The sequence below is a fragment of the Typopeltis vanoorti genome, chromosome 12 (genome assembly GCF_054136105.1).
Source record: "Typopeltis vanoorti isolate ZY-2024b chromosome 12, IOZ_Tvanoo_1.0, whole genome shotgun sequence".
Classification (NCBI taxonomy): domain Eukaryota; kingdom Metazoa; phylum Arthropoda; class Arachnida; order Uropygi; family Thelyphonidae; genus Typopeltis; species Typopeltis vanoorti.
In genome coordinates this window covers 52,334,932-52,358,214 of record NC_143560.1, presented here as the reverse complement: position 1 = coordinate 52,358,214, position 23,283 = coordinate 52,334,932, and the positions used below count along the sequence as shown (strand labels likewise).

At 36.7% G+C, this 23,283-nt stretch overlaps 1 protein-coding gene across 4 annotated transcripts in view; it reads left to right on the top strand.

The window, feature by feature from the left end:
- The window catches only part of faf (ubiquitin carboxyl-terminal hydrolase-like faf), a 1,099,079-nt gene that overhangs the window by 848,021 nt on the left and 227,775 nt on the right, over window positions 1-23,283 (top strand). For all 4 annotated transcript variants that reach the window (XM_090401226.1, XM_090401227.1, XM_090401224.1 and 1 more), the window contains one exon: window positions 8,600-8,691. In XM_090401226.1, the coding sequence (XP_090257352.1) occupies window positions 8,600-8,691 (92 nt within the window). The remainder of the gene's footprint in view (window positions 1-8,599; window positions 8,692-23,283) is intronic.

Below are 23,283 nucleotides of genomic sequence, written 5' to 3'. Positions count from 1 at the left end.
TGGGTCGTTTTCCTGCCAACCTGGCAGAGAACACTTGTTTTGCTAATCTTTCCTCTCCCATTCTATTTAAGTGACCATACCATCTGAGATTAGCTCTGCTAACGCATTCCTGGATGCTGACAATGTCAAGTTCTTTCCTAATATCCTCATTTTTAATATGATATTGCCATTGATGCCATCAGTTCACGCCTCTAATCTTTCTGAGGACTCTCATATCTGCGGTCTCTAGTCTTTGGTCAAGTGTTTTACTTCTGACCCAGCTCTCAGATCCATAAGTTAAAATTGGTTTAAACACTGTCTTGTATACAGCTAATTTAGTGTTCCGACTAATTTCTTTCTTATTCCATATGAATTTATTCAATTGACTTCCCGCCATACCAGCTTTGCTGATTCTGTTGTCTATTTCTATATTTAGTTTACCATCTTCAGTAAAAATTGTGCCTAAGTAGCTGAAATGTTTTACTTGTTCCACAGGTTCTCCATTCACAACACAGTTGACATTTTCAATGATTCTGCCTATTTTCATTGTCTTTGTATTTTTATTGCTGACCTTCATACCATATCTATTACAACAGCTATTCAATTTAGTCAGAGAATCTTGCAGACTTGTAGCGGATTTATTTAGAAGTATAACATCATCCGCATAAAGCAAAGAGCTGACATTAACATCTCCAATTTTGATATCAGGTTTAATACCACATTCCTTCATAATGTGATCCATATAGATAATGAATAACAGAGGGGATAATGTACATCCTTGTCTCACACCAGATTTAACATTAAACCATCTTCCTGTACTTCCTTCAATTCTAACTGCTGACTCACAACTCAAATAAAGACTAAGTATTGCTTGATATAATGCCCCATTGACACCATATAACTGAAGCGTATTGAATAGCTTCTCTCTTGGCACCTTGTCATATGCCTTTTCCAAATCGACAAAACTTAAATACAGATCTTTGTTATATTCCCATGCTTTCTCGACTATTTGTCGTAAAGTGAAGATCTGATCCTGACAGCCTCTATTTGGCCTGAATCCAGCTTGTTCTTCACCAAGCTTTTCTTCCACAATTCTTCTCAACCATTTCTCAAGTATACTTGCATAGATCTTGCCAGGAACACTCAGTAGGGAAATACCTCTGTAATTCTCACATTCAGTTTTATTTCCCTTTTTATATATGGGTACTATGAGAGCTCTACTCCAATCATCGGGAATTCGTCCCTCTGTCCAGGCTTTCTGAACTATGCAGTGCAGCCACTGTAAGACTCTTATACCACCATACTTCAGCATTTCTGGTCGAATATCATCTACTCCTGCTGCCTTTCCACATTTCAAGCCTTTGATGGCTTTTTCTACTTCAAGTATGGATATGTATTCCTGACTGTATGCCTGGTCAGTGTTTTTTATCACTGTGCTGTCATCACTGCTTGTTTCATTTAGCAGTTTTTCAAAGTAATTACTCCATACTTCAAGGATATCTTTTTCTCCTGTTTTCATTTCACCTTTATCATCTCTAATTCCTTTTACAGCACTCTTTCCTCCATTCCTAAGCTTCTTCAACAACCTCCAGAATATTTTGCCACCTTCTTGATATTTATTTTCTATATTCTTGCCAAAGTCCTCCCATGACTTTTGTTTAGCTAGTTTTACACACTGTTTAGCTTTCTTACATTTGTCTCTGTATTCTCTAAGAGTAAAAGCTGACTTATTTGCCAGGAACTTTTGATATGCTTTCTTCTTTTCCTTCACTGCCTCTTTAACTTCCTGTGTCCACCAGGGAGTTCTGATTTTTTTATCTTTGCACACAACCTCACCACATGCCTCTCAGGCAGAATCAATCAATGTTTCCTTCAGTGTTTGCCACTGAATCTCCAAGGTTTGATTCCTGTTCTCAAACTCTTTCATTTTCTTTTCAATAATATTTCTGTATTTTAGTCTACAGTTTACATCTGAGAGCTGCTCAACTTTTATTCGCTTTAAAACTTTCTTACATGTTATTCTTTTCAATATGAAATTCAATTTTATCCTGCTCAAGACTAAATAGTGATCACTTCCAATTTCAAATCCTCTGTACACTCTGGTGTCATGCACCAGGGAGAAAACATCACTATCAACAATAACATAGTCAATGAGACTTTTCTTATTCCTAGCCTCTTCTCTCCATGTGAATTTGTGCACATTTTTATGTTGGAACATGGTGTTCGTAATAACCAGTCCATGTCCTGAGCAGAAATCCAACAGATATTTGCCATTATTATTAGCTTTGCTCTTTTCTCCAAATTTTCCCAAAATATTTTTGTATGTCTCACAATCATTTCCTACTCTACTATTTAGATCCCCAACAAGGACCAACTTTTCCTTTTTCATTGTGTCAGTTGCTTTTTCTAAAGCGTCAAAAAATTCCTCCACTTCTACCTTAGTAGAACCTTCTGTGGGACCATAGGCACAAATAAGTCTCATTGTCCAGTTCCCCATTCTCATATTTGCCCACATTACTCTACTTGAGACTGACTGCCATTCAAGAAGATTAGCCTCGTATTTTGTGTTGAATACTATGGCTACTCCTTCTTTTCCTTGATTGTTATTGCCTGAATATAACATTTTGTATTTATTGCTCAGAAAGATCTCACCAGTTTTGGTCTTTTTTGTTTCAGTCACCCCTATTATGTCGATCTGGTACTTATCTAATTCCTCAGCTAGCTCCATTTCTTTGCCATTCAGGCTTCTTACGTTGATAGTACCGATCTTTAACTCTGGTGATGTTGAGTTGGGGTTTGTTTTCAGATTTGTTCCAGTAGCTGACTTTTCGCTGTTCGCCCTGGTTCCCTGGCGAAAACAACGGGGGCCTTGTTTAACCGGGCGACGCCCCAGCCGGCATGAAATTTTGTCATGTTGTACCATCATTTTTTTGGGGGGGGGGGGGTGCTTAAGGGTCAAAGCTGTATAACTGAGAGGAGACCTCCACATAGCCTTTAAAGGAATGCGGAGAACCGACCAGGGCTTCTGACCTAATGTTCAATCCTCACCTTCTCGTGGTGCACCCTGTTGGGTATCTACTTTGATACTGAACGAACGAGGATGGGCTGGCAATTTGGGATTTAGCCGACCAAATTGTATTCTTATTGGTTAAACCAAAATAGAAAATGATGAAAATGATGGAAGAAATTATATAATTGGCTTAATCCTTTATCCAAGTGTAAGCAAACAAAGTTTGCTCCTGAAGTACATATGGCTGGATCCATAATATCCTCCATTTTAACAATACTTTAAAGAGTGCCTTTTATGACACACTTTCTTTTGTGTAATTCTAGCAAGCTGCCAGTGGTAACCTGCAATGATTACATGCAAACACTCGAATAAGAATCGAAGGGACATTAATTTGCAAATTATTAGCTGTTCAGATTATACAATAAAGTATATAAAAGAGTATTCACACTGATAGTCATACCACCTTGACCACAAGTTGCCCCAGTCTTGAAAATACTTCAGGCGCAAACTTTGTTTGCTTACACTTGGATAAAGGATTAAACAAGTATATAATTTCTTGGTATCTTTAAGTTTTAAAAGAGGTAAACCGTGAGTAGACATATCGGTACACAATAAATAACGGAAAAAACTCACGTAGAAAGATTATTTATTAGTATAATTTTCGGCTTTGTGTCACAGGCATCTTCAGTACATTAAGCTCAAAATTAAACACTAACTGACAATTCCAAAAAGCGCCACCTAAGTAGCTGGTGTAAGATAACTAAAAAGGTCAATAACTTTCCTAAAAAAAAAAAATAAATAAAATAAAAAATTAATACAATAAAAAGTTAGGAAAGATTAGCTGATTTGTAAAGTACTATCTCCCGTAAAGGAGATAGACGTAAGCCGTCGGATCTGTTTAAGTTAGGAAAATGAAGTAGAGTTTCAAATGTTTCTTTATAAAGGCGTTCCATGAGAAACTGACTTTTGTGAAGAACTCTTGTCAATACTTTACAAATCAGCTAATCTTTCCTAACTTTTTATTGTATTAATTTTTTTTTTTTTTTTTTTTTTTTTTTTTTTTTTTTTTTTTTTTTTTAGGAAAGTTATTGACCTTTTTAGTTATCTTGCACCAGCTACTTAGGTGGCGCTTTTTGGAATTGTCAGTTAGTGTTTAATTTTGAGCTTAATGTACTGAAGATGCCTGTGACACACAGGCGAAAATTATACTAATAAATAATCTTTCTACGTGAGTTTTTTCCGTTATTTATTGTGTATTGGTATCTTTAATTTATAGTATAACAAGCGAAAAAATTTCCAACAATATTCAAAGTTATCCTACAGTTAATTGCATTAGACCAGTTATGATGAGCACTGATTTCTATACACTCTCAAAACTTTCACAGATCAACAAAAATGCAATTATATGTTCAAACTGATGTGAATTTTGTAGCATGGGTTACATAAGCCACGACAGCACCCCCAACTGAAATGGGCACACGATGCCACTGATATAAAGACACACACACACACACAGTCGACCCTTGAAAAATGCAGGTTTGAACTGTGCAAGTCCACTTATATGCATATTTTTTTGGAGATTTGCAACAATTTGAAAAAAACACAGCCTATCTTGAAAAAGCTTATCCTAGAAATTAAGAAAAAGTTAAGTATACATGAATGCATAAAATATATGTAGATACTAGTCTATTTTATCAATTACTACCATAAAGTACCGTATTTTTCTATAGATAATGCATGCATTATCTATACAAAAAAGTCTAAATTCGTTAAAATTAACATGTGCGGTATACATTTGAAAGGTATGAAAGGTAAATCAAATGTAATAACAGAACTAAGGTAGAAGTATTACTTAATATTTATTGAACATTATACTATTCAAATCCAAAAAATTCTTCACTCAATATTGAAAGAATCAATTTCTTTAAAAATTTCGTTTGGTATTTCTTCATAATATATAATAAAAAAACTTCATAATCATTGTCACTGGACACCATTGCATTCCCTTGTGCTTTAATGAAACATTTCTAACACAGTTTTCACTTACAGCAGCCCAACTTTCTACAATCCACATAACTATATCTTTATATGATGTTCTTTTCATCTGCCCTGTTTTGTTATTTTTTTTATAGTTGGTCACAAGTACCTTCTAAACCTCATAGCATGTTTTGTCGTATGTAAACATTTCAGGGCTGTTTCAGCCTTTCGCTATTCGTGAACACTACTTTCTCTAACACTGAGCAATCTACCAGCTTCACGATTCCCTTTTTCCTTTGCTACTTTTACCACTTCAAGCTCTAACTGCGCTGTGTAGGATTTTCTCCGAGAAATACTTCTGTCTTCCATGGGTAATTCAGATTTAAAACAGGATGTACGGAATAATCGACCACTGCTACTAGCAACGCACGTGCTTTTAAAGAATTCTTCCGCCCTCTGTCTGTACTTCCTAACTCTACCACTAGTTGGCGCATGCGTGTTTTCTACTATCCATCAAAAGGAGTGATGAAAATGTTGGGGGTGCACGTTATCTATCGAAAAATATGGTATACAAAAAGTTAAAATTTATCAAAACTTACATGCACAAACACTTACAGACCATACATGCCACCATTTGCTGTTGCCAGAAATGTAAACAAATCTAAAAATGCAGTATTAAGTCATAAACTGCATAAAATTAACTATTATTAATTAGTTAAATTAATTAGCCTTAAATAAATATTTTATAATGATTCATTCATTAGTGGCTAGGCTACCATAAGACAATCATATTGCTGGAAAAAATGCAGCCTATCTTCGTTATCAATGCATGAATAATTTCTTTTTCTCATTATCTTTTCATTTTTGATGTCTAGTGTTAGTAATATGTATAACATCTACAGTGTTTTGGTAAAGTATTAAGACAATATTGATGTAGGTAAGGCATATGATTCATCTTGTAAACAGACAACGTAAAGTTATGGTATCGATAAATACAGTACAGTAATGTAAATGTATTTTCACTTCCTTATGATTTTCTTAATAACATTTTCTTTTCTCTAGCTTACTTTATTGTAAGAGTATAGTATATAATACATATAATATACAAATATGTGTTAATTGACTGTCTATGTTATCACTAAGGCTTTTGGTCAACAGTAGGCTCTTAGTTAAATTTTTGGAGAATCAAAAGTTATATGCAAATTTTCAGTTTTCTGGGGGATCAGTGTCCCTAACCCCCATTGTTGTTCAATGGTCATCTGTACACACACACACACACACACACACACTCACTCACATATATGTAAACTACTCACTTTGCACCCATCCCCATTTCCTCTAACTTAGAGGATTCTATGCAGTATCAATATTTCTCAGTTCTGTCTTGGAGCTTATTTTATGTAATGGGACTATCTTGCCCTCCTCACATGGGCCTCTGCTGTTGCAAGATTAAAACAGCATTGTCAAGCACTATTTCTGTTTCTCCTGCATTTTCCTGTTACATAAATATCCTGACCATGGCTGTATTAAGGTAGAAGTTTCTTCATACCCTAAACATCTCCAGTTCACTATCTCTTCAATCCCTGTTGCATCAGTTACTGCATTATCTTCACATGAACAATACACACTTAGATAGTGATCACTCTGTAATTCGACCATTTATTCTGTTTCTATCACCTCCCTGTCATCAGTATTCATTAAAGTTATTTCTCTATAATCATTCTTCTTTTATTTGCCACAGAGCAAAAGAACTCTGGTATTTCCTTTGTCCTTCTTAAATAATTTCCTTTCTCTGATTTTATCTTCCTCACTATGTTGATCATCCTTCTTGCTTATGAACATGTTAATAATCTTTCTCTTTATATACTGGTCACATCGAATAACATCCATTCATAACAAAAACCTGAACCTTTATGATTATCATTCATTGAGGCTTCTCTCTTTTACAAAAAAAAAATAAATAAAATAAAACACACATCTTCTTTTCTGTCTGCTGGCCAAGTGACTTCGCATCACATGCTTTGACCAACCTGGCTATACCTAAATTTAGAACTCCCTTCAAACTCAAGAAGGAGTTGGCATCACCAACCATTTATGATCAAGGAATCTCTTAACATGTTTCATATATACTTAACACTTCAAGTTGTATTCTGCCCTGTTTGGAAGCTTTCTTCATGTTTAGGTTGTGTATACATCAAACTATTACACTTGCCTTTCTTGTTATGTCATTCCTTGCAATTATGGTTTATCTTACCTTGGCCATTCAGGGAGATTTGTGGTTCTTCATAGCAAAGAACAGAATATAAATCCATCAAGTACCATGAGCTAGAACAGTGTGGATCTCCAGAGCACTCCATTACTTCCACATGTGGTATTTACTGAAAAAGAATAAAATCCTACAGAGTAGGATGTGCTGCTAATGATATAGTGTGATTTGAATACAGTTTGAGTTGAGACTTACAAATGGAATACTAGTAACAGTGTTCCATGATCTTAGATATGAATTTAATCTAACAGGATCAAATTCATAGTGACTGTTGTTACTGACCTAGTGGATCAGTTGCTAGTGAAAATGAAATGCATTACCAAATGATGGGTGAAAAAATTAATAATCATCATAGGTGTTTTGATCATTCAAATGTTAACTGGGTAACAGAGAAAGTGCACAAGAATGAAACTGAATTATTGAGCTATTGCAAGACAGCTTCTTCAAGAAGCATGTAACAGAAGGAACTCAAGGCTAAAGAGTGTTAGATCTGATTATAGAGGGGGGGGGTCACCTGGTGAAATATAAGTGCCAATGAAATATCATTGGCACTAACGATATGAGATATTGAAAGTTTTTTCACTTCTTTATACTATAAATTAAAGATGTCAAGAAATTATATTCTTGTTTTAATCCTTTATCCAAGCGTAAGCAAACAAAGTTTGCACGTGTAGTAACTTCACGACTGGGCTACTTATATATAGAGGCTAATGACTTCGCATCGCTTGCCTTAGTATCCCATAATGCAAAGCACATATCCTTTTATTCCCTTATAGAAAGTAGGCGAGGCCATTTTAGCCCTATCTAACTTTTGCAGACTTCAGTGGGCAGTTCAATCTCCACTGGTAGCCAGTCTGAGATAGCTTGTCCAAAACAAGTATAAGTGGCAGCTAACGAAGAGACGACTGATGTGTCGCTATATTGTGGTCCTTAACCCTAACACCATGTGCTATTGTCTGAAATAGTGTGGGTTCTGCAGTCAATATTCTTGAGTTTACAGGACCTGTCGAAGAAAGGCTTAGAAAAAGTTCCTCTAGTCTAGACTAGAACTTAAGCCTTTCTGCAGGTGGCCCAGTGCAGAGGATGCAAATGCCAACTTCTATTAGGCTTCTATTAAAAATTATGCATGAATGTCATGCATAATTTTTAAAAGCAATGTTTTATATATAAAGTTGTTCTGCTTCTATAAGCATATAAATATTCCTGTATTACGTATTGAAACAATTATTCATGATTACAAGTTACTTGCGGCTTCTTCATTAGATCTGTTTGGGACCTGTTATCTGATGATGCATTTATATGTGAAGATTTTTAAGCTTACCCACTCATTACACAGAAATAGCAATAATTTTCTGTTTTCATTTTAGAGTCCAGAAGGTGAAGAATTAGCAATGATAAGTACACAGTTGGCAGCCAGATTCTTATTCACAACTGGTTTCCATACAAAGAAAACCTTAAGGCAAGTACACGGTTTAAAGATTCAAATGTTAAAGTTATTTTTCTTCAAGTGATTTATTTTGAGTTCTCCATGACAGCATCTCACCTCTAAGTATATTAATACTTTCATATATTATGTTTTCATTATTATTATGCATTCTCCTTTGAGGAGTCAAGTGCTCATTGTGGGATGGCTGCTTATATATCACACAATGCCCTAAATATCTATAGATTTCAAAATAATCACAGATGCACTACAGTATCAATTGGTAGCCCATTTCACACATTCATCTTTAGTCTCATTTAAGACTCCTGTTTTCAAAATCAAGATTGCAAGTTTGAAAACGGGAGTTTTCAAACTTGCAATCACTTTAATACTTCAAATTCATTCCCCTTTGTTCTTTCATCTAGTTTTATCTCAGCATAAAAGTAGCTGATGGGTTTCCCTTTAATACTAAAGTGATCACTTGTCAAATGCAGCTACTTCTAAAGCACCTGACCCTTTCCTCTCTTTCACATACAATAAGGTTATTCCTGCATGGTCAATTTTTCCTAGTAAAAATTCTCTCAATTTCTCTTTACCTGTAGCCCATTGTAAGGATTACTGCTTTTCATAATTTCATTTTGCCTTTTACATCATACATGCCGCTTTCTTAAACTGCTTTTTTATATATATCTAATCGTCACTTTTCTCTCAGTATTACATCAGCAACATTTTCTTTTTATTCAGCTCTTGTTTCAGAGTCTTATTCATCCATTTAACTCTCATGAAGTTATTCATCCAACTTTCATGATGCAATCAATAATTCTTCCTTCAGTGAGCGTCAAGTAAAAAGGTTTCTATTTAGGAATAATGCACCATGTGTAGTGGCAACAGTGCATTCAACGGCAACCTCCCTCAGTAATCAGCATGTCTTCAACAGTTCCTCTGTTGATTTTGTGTTTGAAAAATAGATTATTTGTGTATTTATTGTTAAATATCTAACGATGTTATAGCCATGTTGCACGATATTTTGTGTAACATGGCCCTACACACCCAATCAAAAAACCTAGAAGAATCGCAGAAAAAGAGGAGAGCAATTGATCTTGAAACAAAGTTGTAAGTTATAAAGCTGATAAGTCTGTCACTGTGATCGCGCATGATTTTGGATGGTCTCATTCTGCAGTAACAACCATTTTGAAAAATAAGGATAAAATTGTAGAGGCTGTGAAAAGATCTGCTTCCATTAAATCGATGATAGTGACGAAGCAACGACAAGGTTCTATTGGTGATACGAAAAAGCTAATTGCATCATGGATAGAGGACCTGAATCAAAAGCACATACCCCTTAGCACTATGACCATGGCACTACGGCTGTTGAACATGTTGAAGGAGAAAGCAGGGCCCGACTACGAATTCAACGCTTCTCCCGGTTGGTTCATGAGATCCAAGCATCGTTTTGTGCTGCATAATGTGAAAATGCAATGGTAAATCTGCAAGTGCCAATGAAAAGGCTGCCAAGGAATTTGTAGAGAAATTGGATAAAATTATTATGGAAGAAAATTATTTGCCACAAGCAAATATTTAATATGGATGAGACCACCTTGTTTTGGAAAAAAATGCCCGAGCAGCTATTCATCCAGAAAAAGCTAAAAACCTATGCCTGGTTTCAAAGCTCTTAAAGACCATATTATGATTCTGTTAAGGGGTAATGTGGCTAGATATAAACTGAAACCATTTGTGATATCGCACAGCGAGAATCCACATGCCTTCAAAAACATTAGGAAGCATACTCTTCCAGTTCATTATTGGAGAAATAAGAAGGCGTGGATGACTCAAAAATTGTTTGACGATGCCTTAATCAACTGTTGTACGAGTGAAATGGAAAGCTATTGTGTAAAAGAAAATGTAGAATTTAAAAATTTATTAATTCTAGATAATGCTCCAGGTCATACATTAGTGATCTTCACCCAAGATCAAGGTCATGTTTCTCCCTCCAAACACTACCTCATTGATCCAACCGATGGAATCAGTGAGTTCTTGCAGTGTTATTATCTAAGGAGATAATATTTAAGTCTTATTATCTAAGGAGAACGTTTTGTTTTCACAAGCCATTTCTGCCACTGAGAGAAATGATCAGATTCTCATGCATTTCTGGAAAGCATTCAAAATTTATCATGCTATTAAAAATATTGCTGTGGCGTGGGACAAAGTGGCATATGGAAAAAGGCATTAAAAAGATTTGTGCATGATTTTGGAAGTTTTTTAAAAAAGGAAGACCTTTGTAAATTGAGTGGAGAAATAGTGGACCTAACAAACAATCTGAATCTCGAAGTGAATGATGACGACATAATTCAACTCATAGACAGCACCCCTGAAGAGTTGACCAACGAAGAATTGGTCGAACTGGAGGAACAATGTGTTGCAGAAGAAGAACGAGAAAAAGAAGAGGGAAAAGATAAACAAGAAGAGATAGTTAAACAGTTCACAGTGAAGGGTCTTGCAGAAGAGGTAGTTAAACAATTCACAGTGAAGGGTCTTGTAGAAACGTTCTCTGCAGTTAGCGATGTTCTCAAAGTGTCAGAAGACATGGACCCCAATGTTGAACGCTATTTATTAGTAGAAAGGAAAGTACATGATTGCTTGCCATAAATAAATTTATGATGAAAACAAGAAGATGAATAAGCAAAGCACATTGGACATTTTCATCAAAAAAACAAAGGTTACACCAGAAGAGTCGCAGCCTGGTACTTCACAGGGAAAGTAATGAAGATGTGATTGTGGAGGAAGATTTCGGTGATTATTCTCCTGTTTTATAGTGGCAATAATGCACAGTACAGTTTTATAAGGTTTAAAAATTAAAATGACTGCATACTTATTACTGTTAAGTCCCTAACTGCTATAACTCATTGATTTAATGTATCAAATTGAGTGGAGAAATAGTGGACCTAACAAACAATCTGAATCTCGAAGTGAATGATGACGACATAATTCAACTCATAGACAGCACCCCTGAAGAGTTGATGGGGCTAATGGGGGTCTTAAATTCATGTACACTAATACTAGGAGTATTAGGAACAAGAAGGAAGAGTTTTTGGCCATGGTTGGCACTTCCAGACCACAGGTTATAGGTATTAGTGAAACATGGCTGACTGTAGATGATATAACTAGTGGGATTGAATGTGATGGGTATAGTGTGTTCAGGAATGACAGAGAGAATAAAATGGGGGGAGGAGTATTGTTGATGATAGCTGATGAGCTCCAGCCAAGGAGAATAGAAGTTGAATTGCAGGATAGAGAAAAGAGCACATTTGAGGCCATTTGGTGTGAGATTGTGGCTAGCAGAACTAAATATACAATTGGGTGCTGCTATAGACCAGTGATGGAAAAGATGGTGGTGACAGTATGCACAAGCAAATAGAAGAAATGGGTGGAAGGAGGGTGATTATTATGGGAGATTTCAACTATGGTCGCATTGATTGGAGTGAGGAGAGGACACACGGGAGGAAGGAACTGGATTTTATGCAGTTATTAAGGGATAACTATCTGCGACAGCATGTAATGGAAAATACTAGGGGTCAGAGAGTGCTTGACCTAGTAATTACATCTGAGGATTTGGCTGTAACAAATATGACCACATTGCCACCAATCGGTGAGAGTGATCATAGGGTCTTAACTTGGGAGGTGGCTAAAGGTGTAGAATTTTCAATTAAGACAGGGTACATGTGGAATTATCGGGCTGGAAAGTATGACAAGCTTAGGAGTTTGATTGGTTCAGTGCCATGGCATGTACAACTGCAAGGACTAGAAGTTGATAGTGCATGGGAAGTAGTTAAGAAGTGCTTGCATGAAGCAATGGCTGACTGTATACCTAGAATCCGAATAATAAATCAAGTAGGGGTTAAATGGATGAATAACACCATTAAGCTTGAGTTGCAAAAAAAGAAACAACTATGGAGGGAATTTAAGGAGAAGGGTGACCGGCAGGCACATGAACGGTATAAAGCACAGGCCAGAAGGGTGACGAGTGTGGTAAGAAAAGCAAAAAAGGATTACGAAAGAACATTGGCCATGCAGGCTAAAGAGAATCCTAAACAGTTTTTTAGATATGTAGCAAGTAAAAGGAAAAATGTACATGGCAGATTGATTTTAAAGAATGCCGATGGTAGGGAGGTAACTGAATCAGTTGAGATAGTTGAGTTACTGAGTGAGCACTTTGCAAAAGTATATCATCCAGGTGGTGACATTGCAGAAACGAATAAACCAGTAGATTATACGGGAATTGTGGTTAATGAAGTGGAGGTGAGTAGTCTATTGCATAACCTCAATGTCAATACATCTGTGGGATTGGATGGTATACCAGCTCGTGTTGTACGAGAAGCAGCTAAAGAATTGTCAGTACCCTTGACCATTTTGTTTAATTTGAGTCTCGGGTCTGGGTTAGTCCCGAGCGGGTGGAAAGAGGGGAAAATAGTTCCACTGCATAAAGGTGGTTCCAAGACTGCTGTAGTAAATTACCGACCGATTAGCATATCAGGAATCATTGTCAAGGTCTTAGAGAAAATAGTCAAGAGGAAAATACAAGATTGGATAGAAGAAAATGGGATACTGTATCGGGGACAGCATGGTTTTGTGAAGGGTAGGTCATGCCTCAGTAACTTGCTCACGTATTATAACACAGTGACGGCTGAACTGGATAAGGGTAATGGGTTTACGGTGATTCTACTGGACCTTGCCAAGGCCTTTGACAGGATTCCACATGGAATTCTAATCAGTAAATTGCAGCATATGGGAATGGACATAGGGTTGGTGAGATGGATAGGAGGGTGGTTGACGGAGAGATATCAGAGAGTGGTTTACTCGGGAGTAGAGTCCACAAGACGGCCTGTGACTAGTAGTGTGCCACAAGGATCTGTTCTTGGACCACTGCTGTTTAATTTTTCATAAATGATATAGGAAATGATCTGAGAGGAACAGTTCATTTGTTTGCAGATGATGCGAAGTTGGGTAGGGCAATAGTGAATGCAGATGACGTCAAAATTTTGCAGGATGATTTGGATAGATTGGAGGTCTGGGCTAAGGAGAATGGATGTCAGTTTAATGTGGCAAAATGTAAGGTTATGCATTTTGGGGTGAAAAGATTGGCTGCAGTTTACTGCATTGGTGGAACCCTGCTCCAGGAAATTGATGAGGCACGAGATTTAGGAGTGTTGGTAGATAAGGAATTGAAATTTAGGGGACACATTGCAAAAGTGACCAAAACAGCTCATCAAATCACTTGGTTGCTGAAGAATACGATGACAAGCAGAGACAAGCAGGTTATTGTTCCTCTGTATCGAGCCTTGATAAGACCCCATCTAGACTACTGTGCTCAGATTTGGTCACCTAGGTTTCTTCTTGATGGGGAGGAGGTGGAGAGGATCCAGAGGCGAGTGACCAAGATGATAGCAGGTCTGTGGAATGAACCGTATGAGAACAGGTTGAGGATTTGTGGGTTGCAAAAATTGGTTGATAGGCGGAGGAGGGGAGATATGATTGAGACATTCAAATTACTGAAGGGTTTCTATAAAATTAATTCAGAAGATATTTTTGAGAACAGGGCTGGTTTTGGGAGGACTAGGGGACATCCATGGAAACTGGGCAAAAGTGTGGTTAGTAAAGGTGTTAGAGCTGGGTTCTTTGCTTTTAGAGTAGTGAATGAGTGGAATGCGCTCCCTGAGTCTGTGGTGGATGCTGTGACAGTGAATGAGTTTAAGGCGAGGTATGATAGATACTGTATGAATGTCAAATAGTTGTGATGAATATGATTTGGGGCCTCCCTCGATGAGTCCAATGACTCCCTGGAGTTGCCCGTAATAATAGTAATAATAGTAATGTCTGACTGGCTTACGTCCTGCCAGATGGAACGGAACCCAATCGTAAGTCGAGGGATGATTGTATATATACATACATACAGTAAAACCCCTTTTTTACACTTTTCAGGGGACTGATGGAAAAAAGTGTAAATAACAGGAAATGTAAAAAAACATTTAAAAAAGGGCTAAAAGATGACTTACTGCTAGGATGCGAGTCTACATACTAGATTACAAAATTTAATAACTGAAAATAAATGAATTTACAATTATTTATATTTATCTATTTAAAAAAAATTTTAATTGTTGATTGTTTTTTTTTTTTTGTTTTGTTTTTTTGACATAGCTCCAGATTGCTTTGTATTGAGCTCAATGCTTGACCTGTTTTTACTATCGGGGTTCAAAGTAGACACGGATAGGCCAAGATCTTTTGTGAAATGCACACGTGTTCCGGCATGCCAATCTACACATCGCAGAATTGCCATCTTTTCTTCTAGCGAAATGCATTTTCTGTCTTTTTTCTCCATGTTACTAACATGGATAATCCACCACTGCAACTTGAAAGCAACTTTCACACGCTAAATTACGTAGCAGAAATTCTGCGATATCAATTCGTACTTGATTGAAAAATCACAGTATCGCTCATCACTACATTACTGCTGCAAGCGTGCAAGTCACCGTGATGGTGGAAACGAAACTACAGCTGAAAGCAACGGCATCTGGGAAAAGAAATGCTCAGATTTCTGCAGAAATCGATTCCAAAATCAGTATTGCCACCCAAGAAAAAAATGCGAAACACGGGAAATAATGTCCACATCAAGTTGTTAATGATGGGAAAACAATATATTGTAAGAATAGGCCCTAAGACGGGACCAACGGAAAATTACGTAAATGGCATGAAAGCATAAATTGCGGGTAACGTAAAAACGGGGTTATAATGTATATATATATATATATTTTTTTTTTTTCCCAATGCTTTTATATGATTTGCCACCTCCCAGATTAAAACTGCATATTTTGTCTTTCCTTTTTCTTAATAACATTTAATTTGCAAAAAATATTATGACAAAACATATAACTTGCATTTTTGGGGGGTTTCACTTGATTTAGATTATGCTGGATGAATTTTCTTGTATCCTCATGAGGCATCTGGTTACTGAGCAGAACAGTTTGTCTTTGTTTTCTGGCAGATTATGGTGAAATTTATGAGTGGCTGCCATTACAGATATTAGCCATATTCACTCTGTGGAATTATGGAAACAAACCCCCATGTTAGTGCACTTACCTTTCTTTAACACGTTCAGTGTCGATATCGCGTGACGCGAGTTCCCGCCGTTTGGTCGATCACTTGTTATCGCGTGGACGTCGCTGTCAGGTAAAGAAAAAAAAATTTGGCCACCGCACGAAATTCCAATTTTCAGCTTGGCAATGAAAGTGTTAACTAAGATAAAATAACACTTTAAATTGAGACTATTATTAAAAGTACAAATATGTACATAGGCTACAAGCTACATCACAACACACTTTAGTAAGTTGCAGCATTATTGCTCTGGCCAACTATTGACCATAGCCTGACCTCTAGCAAGAAAAAAGAAAAAGAATTAAATGATCAAAGCAGTAATTAAATGCTTAAATAAATGGAATTACATCAATTGTTATTGGTCTGGTTTAATTATCTACAATCATGTTATGCTTAAATTCTTTCTATTGTCTTTCAACTGCTGGTTACATAATTTTCACAACTTTTTTAGTGTAACTGAGTAACACGAAAGACAAAGCATGCAGTTTTAACTGGGAGGTGACAAATCATATGAGAGGTTTGAATTAAAAAAAAAAAAAAAAATCTTTTTTTATGAAGAATTCAGCAATGCATGGGAATCTTTGAAAAAGTGCTTAAATGAGGCAGTATCTGATTGTAACACTAGTGTTTGAAGAATAAATAGGTTGGAAATGAAATAGATAGGCAACCTTATTAAGCAAGAGATCCACAAGAAGATGATGTGGAAAGAATATCATGAAAATATGAAGTGAGAGGAGTTATGAAATATATAAAACTCAGGCCAGAAAAGTAACGAGTATTGTGCAGAAAGCTAAATTGGAGTATGAAAAGAAATGGCCATGCAAGCTAAGGGCAATCTAAAAGAATTTTATCATTATGCCGCAAGCAAAAGAAAGAATGAATGGAAAGAATTACTTTATTGAATGCAGGTGGTACTTGAATGTCAGAAGCTAATGAGATTGTTCAATTTAGTTCTCACTTTGCTAAGATATATCAGTCAGGTGTATGTAACATAGTGCACAGTGCTACTGCTATGTTGGATGAAGAGTTAGAGGCTCATGAAAATGAGGTTGAATTGCTGTTGCATAACCTGGATAAGAATTTGTCTATAGGGACAGATGGAATATCAGCCCATTTGCTAAAGCAATGTTCAGCCGAATTGGCTAGGCCTTTCACATGTTTGTATAACTTGAGTCTCAGCTCAGGAAAGATACCATAGGAATGTGTACATGAGTGGTGCACAAATTGATTTGCCTAACTACTGACCTATCAGTATCTCTGGTGTTGGTAATGAAGATTTTAAAGAAGTTGGTAAAATCTCACATACAGAAATGGGTAGACAAGCAAGCTATACTCTGAAAGAGCAGAATGGATTTACTAAAGGAGGGTCATGTTTTAGCAATTTGCTCATATTTTATAACAATGTTACAACAAAGTTGGATGAAGGGAATGGATACCCTATGATAACGTGGGATTTTTCTAAGACATTTGATAGGATACTACACAAAAGGCTGTTGCATAAACTGGAGAATATGGGATTGGAATATAAACTCTTGACTTGGAGTTGACCGTGACCAGCGGTGTACCTCAGGGTTCAGTCCTTGGCCCATTATTGTTCAATCTATACATTAATGACATCAGGCAGGGTCTAACATCAGATGTGTAATTGTTTGCCAGTGATGCGAAGATATTAGGGCAATCAGGGATGCTACAAATATTCAGCACTTACAAAATGATTTGAATAGGCTGGAAAATTGGGCAAATGAAAAGCTGTCAGTTTTATGTTAGTAAGTTTAAAGTTATGCACTTTGGCATGATGCGATTTCCATCGGCGTATTATATTAGTGGGGTTATGCTACAAGAAATTGAGGATGCAAGGGATCTTGGCATTTTAGTGGATAGAAATTTGAAGTTCAAAGACGTTCACATAGCAAAATTTGCAAATACAACTCGGAGAATAATTGCAATGTTGAAGTGAACTTTGACATGTAAGAATAAAGAAGTCATTTGGCCTCTTTATAAAACTTTGATAAGACCACACCTGGATTATTGTGCACTGATTTGGTCTCCCGAATTCCATGGGGATAAAGAAGCTATGGAAATGGTGCACAGAGGAGTTACAAAGATTATATCTGGATTAAGGTAGACTACGAGGGCAGATCGCAAGTATGTGGAAGTACATCTTCATTACCTTCCCTGTGATATAATAGAGGTCGTCTGTAAACTTTTCAGTGGGTATTATAGGATAGCGTCTGGTGAAATTTTTCATTATATGGAAGGTGGGAAGAGAACACAGTTGCATCCATGGAAGTTAAGTTTGTTCACAGTCGAGAAAAGGGGTAAGAGCTAAGTTTTTCTCTTACAGAGCAGTGAGTGAGTGGAATAGTTTGCTTTTGGGGGGTAGTGAGTGCATCTAGTGCAAATGAATTTAAGGGAAGGTATAATAATATATGGAATTATAAGTAAGTGATGATTATAGAGGAAAAGGCAGCTTAAAGCAGAACCAAAGGTGATGAGCTTGTATAGCATAGAAGTCAAGCACACTGCATACAGAAATGGGTCACAGAATATCTGAAGGAAGAGATATCTGACTCGATAAACAGAGTTTAAAAATAACAGGGATAATAACCTTAACCAGTGGCAATCGATGTAGTTCCATTTATTTAAGAGAATTATTTTATTGCCTTTATAAATAGATAATTCTGGATGACCCAGCTGTAATCAGTTGGCTAGCTGGTTGGAGTTAGTGTTGTGGTAGTGAAGCCCCCCCCCCCCCACACACACACACACAACAACCACCACCATCATCATGGACGGCAGACAATGCACAATGCTTGTTGCAGCTCATATAGCTGGAAAAACCATAGTCTTCTGCTTTGTGAGTATATTTATTGTTTGCTGAACTATGCGGATGTGATGGGTAGGTGTCTCTAGTACTGAACCAGAAATCCCTTTGAGTATGAGTTCTTTATTCTCAAAATTTTCTGAGCCATCACAAATTCCCAGCCACTTACAGAAACCTATATGTCATTTGATAGCAGAAATAAGAAACAGGAAATGCATGACTCACATAAAAACATATCTCTGTTCCTCATTGTCCACACAATAGGAAAATGTCACCCTTCTTTATTCAAAAGGTTTAGAATGATTGCCAAGATCTTCAAAAACAATTAAGACTGTGTTCAGATGTTCTTTTAGTAACATTGTGTTCACAACATCCAAACACACAAACTGCTACAACCACTACTATAGGAGGAAATACCAATTATAGTAATTCTCAGTGCACTCGGTTTTTCTAAGGGGAGTCATACAGATTGAGGTCTTCTCCTGACATTTCAGATGAATTAATATCTTCAGATCTTAAATGCCAGCCTGGTTAGCCGAGTGGTTAGCATATCCACTCTCCAGTCAAAAGGCTGTATTTTCCTACTCTCCAGTCAAAAGGCTGAAAACACCACTAGTATTTTCACAGACATCCATGCCCAAGGCAGGATTTCTGTGAAAATACTAGTGGTGGTGGAGGGGCGGTAGATGGCATTGGTGTAGATGATGGTGGTTGCGGTTTGTTGTAGTTGGTGGAGACAGAGAGTTGTAGAGTAGGTGTACTCTCTCAATGAGTCTTTGGACTCCCTGGAAGTGTCACATAATAATAATAAATACAAGGAGTGACTGCTATAAGGCTCATCCTGATATGTAGGAATAGTGATCTGGTCCTGACCCAGGGGTATTATTCTTACTTTTGACACCCAAACTTCTGACATTAGTAAAAAGCAGAATATCTCATCTGCTCTGTGATTCTACCGTGTGCCTGATTTGGTAGAAAAGAGCATGATGATAAATCTTACTCTGTTGGGAAAAAAAAAGAAATCTAAATGCTTATAGTGTAAGGAGTATTTGAAGTATCTGGGCTTTTTTTTTTTTTTTTTTTGTCTTTAATGCTGGGAAGGTGATAAGAAATTATCAGAAGCCTCATTCCTCTCTTGGAGATTGGGGAAGGGAGGAATAGACACTCTTTCTCCACTGAAATAAAAGAAATTGCAACAAATGTCATAGGAATATGAAACCATGTAATAATAATTTTTACAGAAGAGGATAGCAATACTGCCTGACCATACTTTCCAGAATCAAATGACAAACATAGATAGACACAAAGATAAGTCCTTAGCCACTATCTAAAATTTACCTATGCTTTTTGAATTTGTAGGGAGATTTTTACAAAAGACCTGTAAGATTGCATTTAGCCAAATTGATGATATCAAACATCTATTTCTATCTACAAGAGAGCTTTTAAAATTCAACAAGTTCTGCACCTTCCAATATTTTATGGTTATTTGTAAAGGCAGAATTTGAGATAAACCTACCTATTAAGAATCATCATCCTTTGGACAACCAGACCTCATTCCAGCATATCCAACACTTAACTCGAAAAGTCAAATTCATTGACCTATCAGCGAGTTCTGCATTACTCTGTCTGACTGTGATATTCTTATATTGCAAATACTCACTTCCCTTACTTCTTATGAATCTTTAACTTTAATTGACTCAGTACTCTGCAAGATTGTGAATACTAACAAGCGAGGCTAGATTTTTGAGCATTTGCTTGATAATAATGACCTCTCTCTTCTGAATAATGGAAGCAGTATCTTCTTTCATATTCATACATGTTCATATTCTTCAATAGATCTTACAGTCTGTCCCTACTATCCATCCACTTTTAATGTGGGAAGTCATAGAGAACATTCATGGAAGTGATTGCTTCCTTATACTTTCAAACATGTTGTCTGAGAAACCATTTCTCCCTCACAGATTTGACCAGCCTGATTGGAAATAGCTTTTTACAGCATGCAGAATTTAGTCATTACTAGAATGGCTTATCTTTGGAAGCTGTCAGTGCAGATAGCTTGAATGAATTCAAGAGAATGTATGACGTGGTGTGAATGATATGTGACTTCATCCATCATAACTTCATTGATAGGTGTTTGAATGACCACCTGAGATTATCACTATTATAAAAGACCTCCAAGGAGTCAGAGACTCAATAAGTCTCTTATAATAATAATAATCCCGATTTGGTCATCCAAACACATGTTGATGAAGTTGTGATGTATATAACAAATCGTATTGTCATATTGTGCATTCTGTCCAAAACTCATGGTAAAATCTTAGTGCCAAGCAGGGGGAAAAAAAAAATCAGCTCAGAGCATAAGGTTTGTTTCATAAATACCCTACCATATTAGGCCTCATAGCTTTTAAATTCGATGGTATCCAAGCTTGCAAAAGTAGTATGAGATAAAATATAGAAAATGAATGGTAAATGCACAACATGCCATTTGTTAACCATAATACATAATGGATATATTGTTGCTGATCCCAAGGCAATTACAGACACCAGGTGGAAAGCTTTTGTTAGAATATCAGCAACAGCTTCATATCTTTTTGAATTTTTGACAATCACAGAATGACAATAGAAACATGTTTATATTTCAAGTGTTTAAGGGAGATGGTAAATCCCGTATTATTCTACAGCCAGGTATGAAACTCGGATCGAAATCCTAGAGTTTCATGCCGAAAAAACTATTGGCGAGCCCAAGTGTAAGTAATCACTTGGGTAGTTCAACATCAGGGCAACTCGGAGCAAAGGTGGAGCAATTTCCGTCACTGTCCTTAATATTCTCTCAATGTAAAACGCAGCTCCTAGGAGATGTATTACTGTTTTACATTATGAGAAGAGGTCACTACCCAGACCGGTTTCAACCCTTTTTGAGGTCTCATCAGCGAGTAGGTAGACCTGGAATATCAAGGTTTTAAGTGAACCGAACTTACATATACCTCTACTAACGAATTGCTAAACTGGTGTACTTATATATTGTTATTACTACTATAACAAGCCAAAAGGCTATTTTACCGGCAACATAAGTTAAGTTTAAGGGAAACGGTAAATCCCGTATTATTCGACGCCAGGTACGAAACTCGGCTCGAAATCCATCGAAATCCTAGAGTTTCATGCCGAAAAAACTATCGGCGAGCCCAAGTGTAAGTAATCACTTGGGTAGTACAACACCAGGGCAACTCAGAGCAAAGGTGGAGCAAGCTACGTCACTGTCCTTAATATTCTCTCATAATGTAAAGTAGAGGTATATGTAAGTTCGGTCCACTTAAAACCTTGATATTCCAGGTCTACCTACTCACTGATGAGACCTCAAAAAGAGTTGAAACTGGTCTGGGTAGTGATCTCTTCTCATAATGTAAAACAGTAATACATCTCCTAGGAGCTGCGTTTTACATTATGAGAGAATATTAAGGACAGTGACCGAACTTGCTCCACCTTTGCTCCGAGTTGCCCTGGTGTTGTACTACCCAAGTGATTACTTACACTTGGGCTCGCCGATAATTTTTTTCGGCATGAAACTCTATGATTCGATCCGAGTTTCATACCCGGCTGTAGAATAATATGGGATTTACCATCTCCCTTAAACTTAACTTATGTCGCCGGTAAAATAGCCTTTTGGCTTGTTATGTTTACATTTCTTTACCTAATTTATTTTTAAATGCACTAGATGTGTGTACACAATCAGCCATTCATTAAGGTAGAAGTGAAAAGAGGATTGTGACTCTTCCATGCCAGGTCATTAAAACCTGACGAGATTCATTCAAAAGATGATAAAGCATCTCTTATCATCTATTATGAATGTAGTATTAATTTCATAATAAATAGGATCACTTTCTGGACTAATTGTAAAAGATGATTGTCATTACCTTTCCAAAGGCTAGGAAAACATCACAAACTCACAATCAGTTATTCTGTTGCTCTGATTAATTCGTCTGTAAGATTTTGGAGAAAATGTCAATGCTCATTGTATGTTTTATCTAGAAAACAACAGTGGCCTTCTTTCCAACACTCAACTTGGCTTTTGTAGACACTAATCATCATTAGCCATTTGACCAGAAATGCCCATTAGAAATGTATTTCTGAAATATGAACCCCTGGTGTCAGTTTTCTTTGACATGGAAAACTTATGACACTTCCCTGAGATGTGATATACTAAAACACCTTTATAACATTATTCTCAGAGGGTACCTCCCTATTTTTATTAAACTCTCTCTCTCTCTCTCTCTCTAGCTTAATTTCCAATCTTTGTAGGAACCAGAGTCTCAACCATGTTACACCAAGGAAAGCATTACCCAGTGCGCTCTCTCTTTTAAGTGTAACTTTTTTTTGCTCTCAGGGCTAATTCACTAGCAGAATTAACTTTCTCTCATTATAGCTAATGTCTTTTATGTTGATGAAATTGCAATTTGCCATCATGCCTTCAATACGAGACTCATTGAAAGGCAACTGCAGCAAGTTCTTCATCACCTAATTTCATGGGCTCTGTTTTTCAGCAGAAAAAAAAAAAAAAAAAAAAGTGGCTGTGTACACTTTTGTCAATAATGTTGTCTTTTCCCTAATCCAGAATTAATGCAGAAGAGAGGACTGAACATCGTCCATTCGCTGTCATTTTA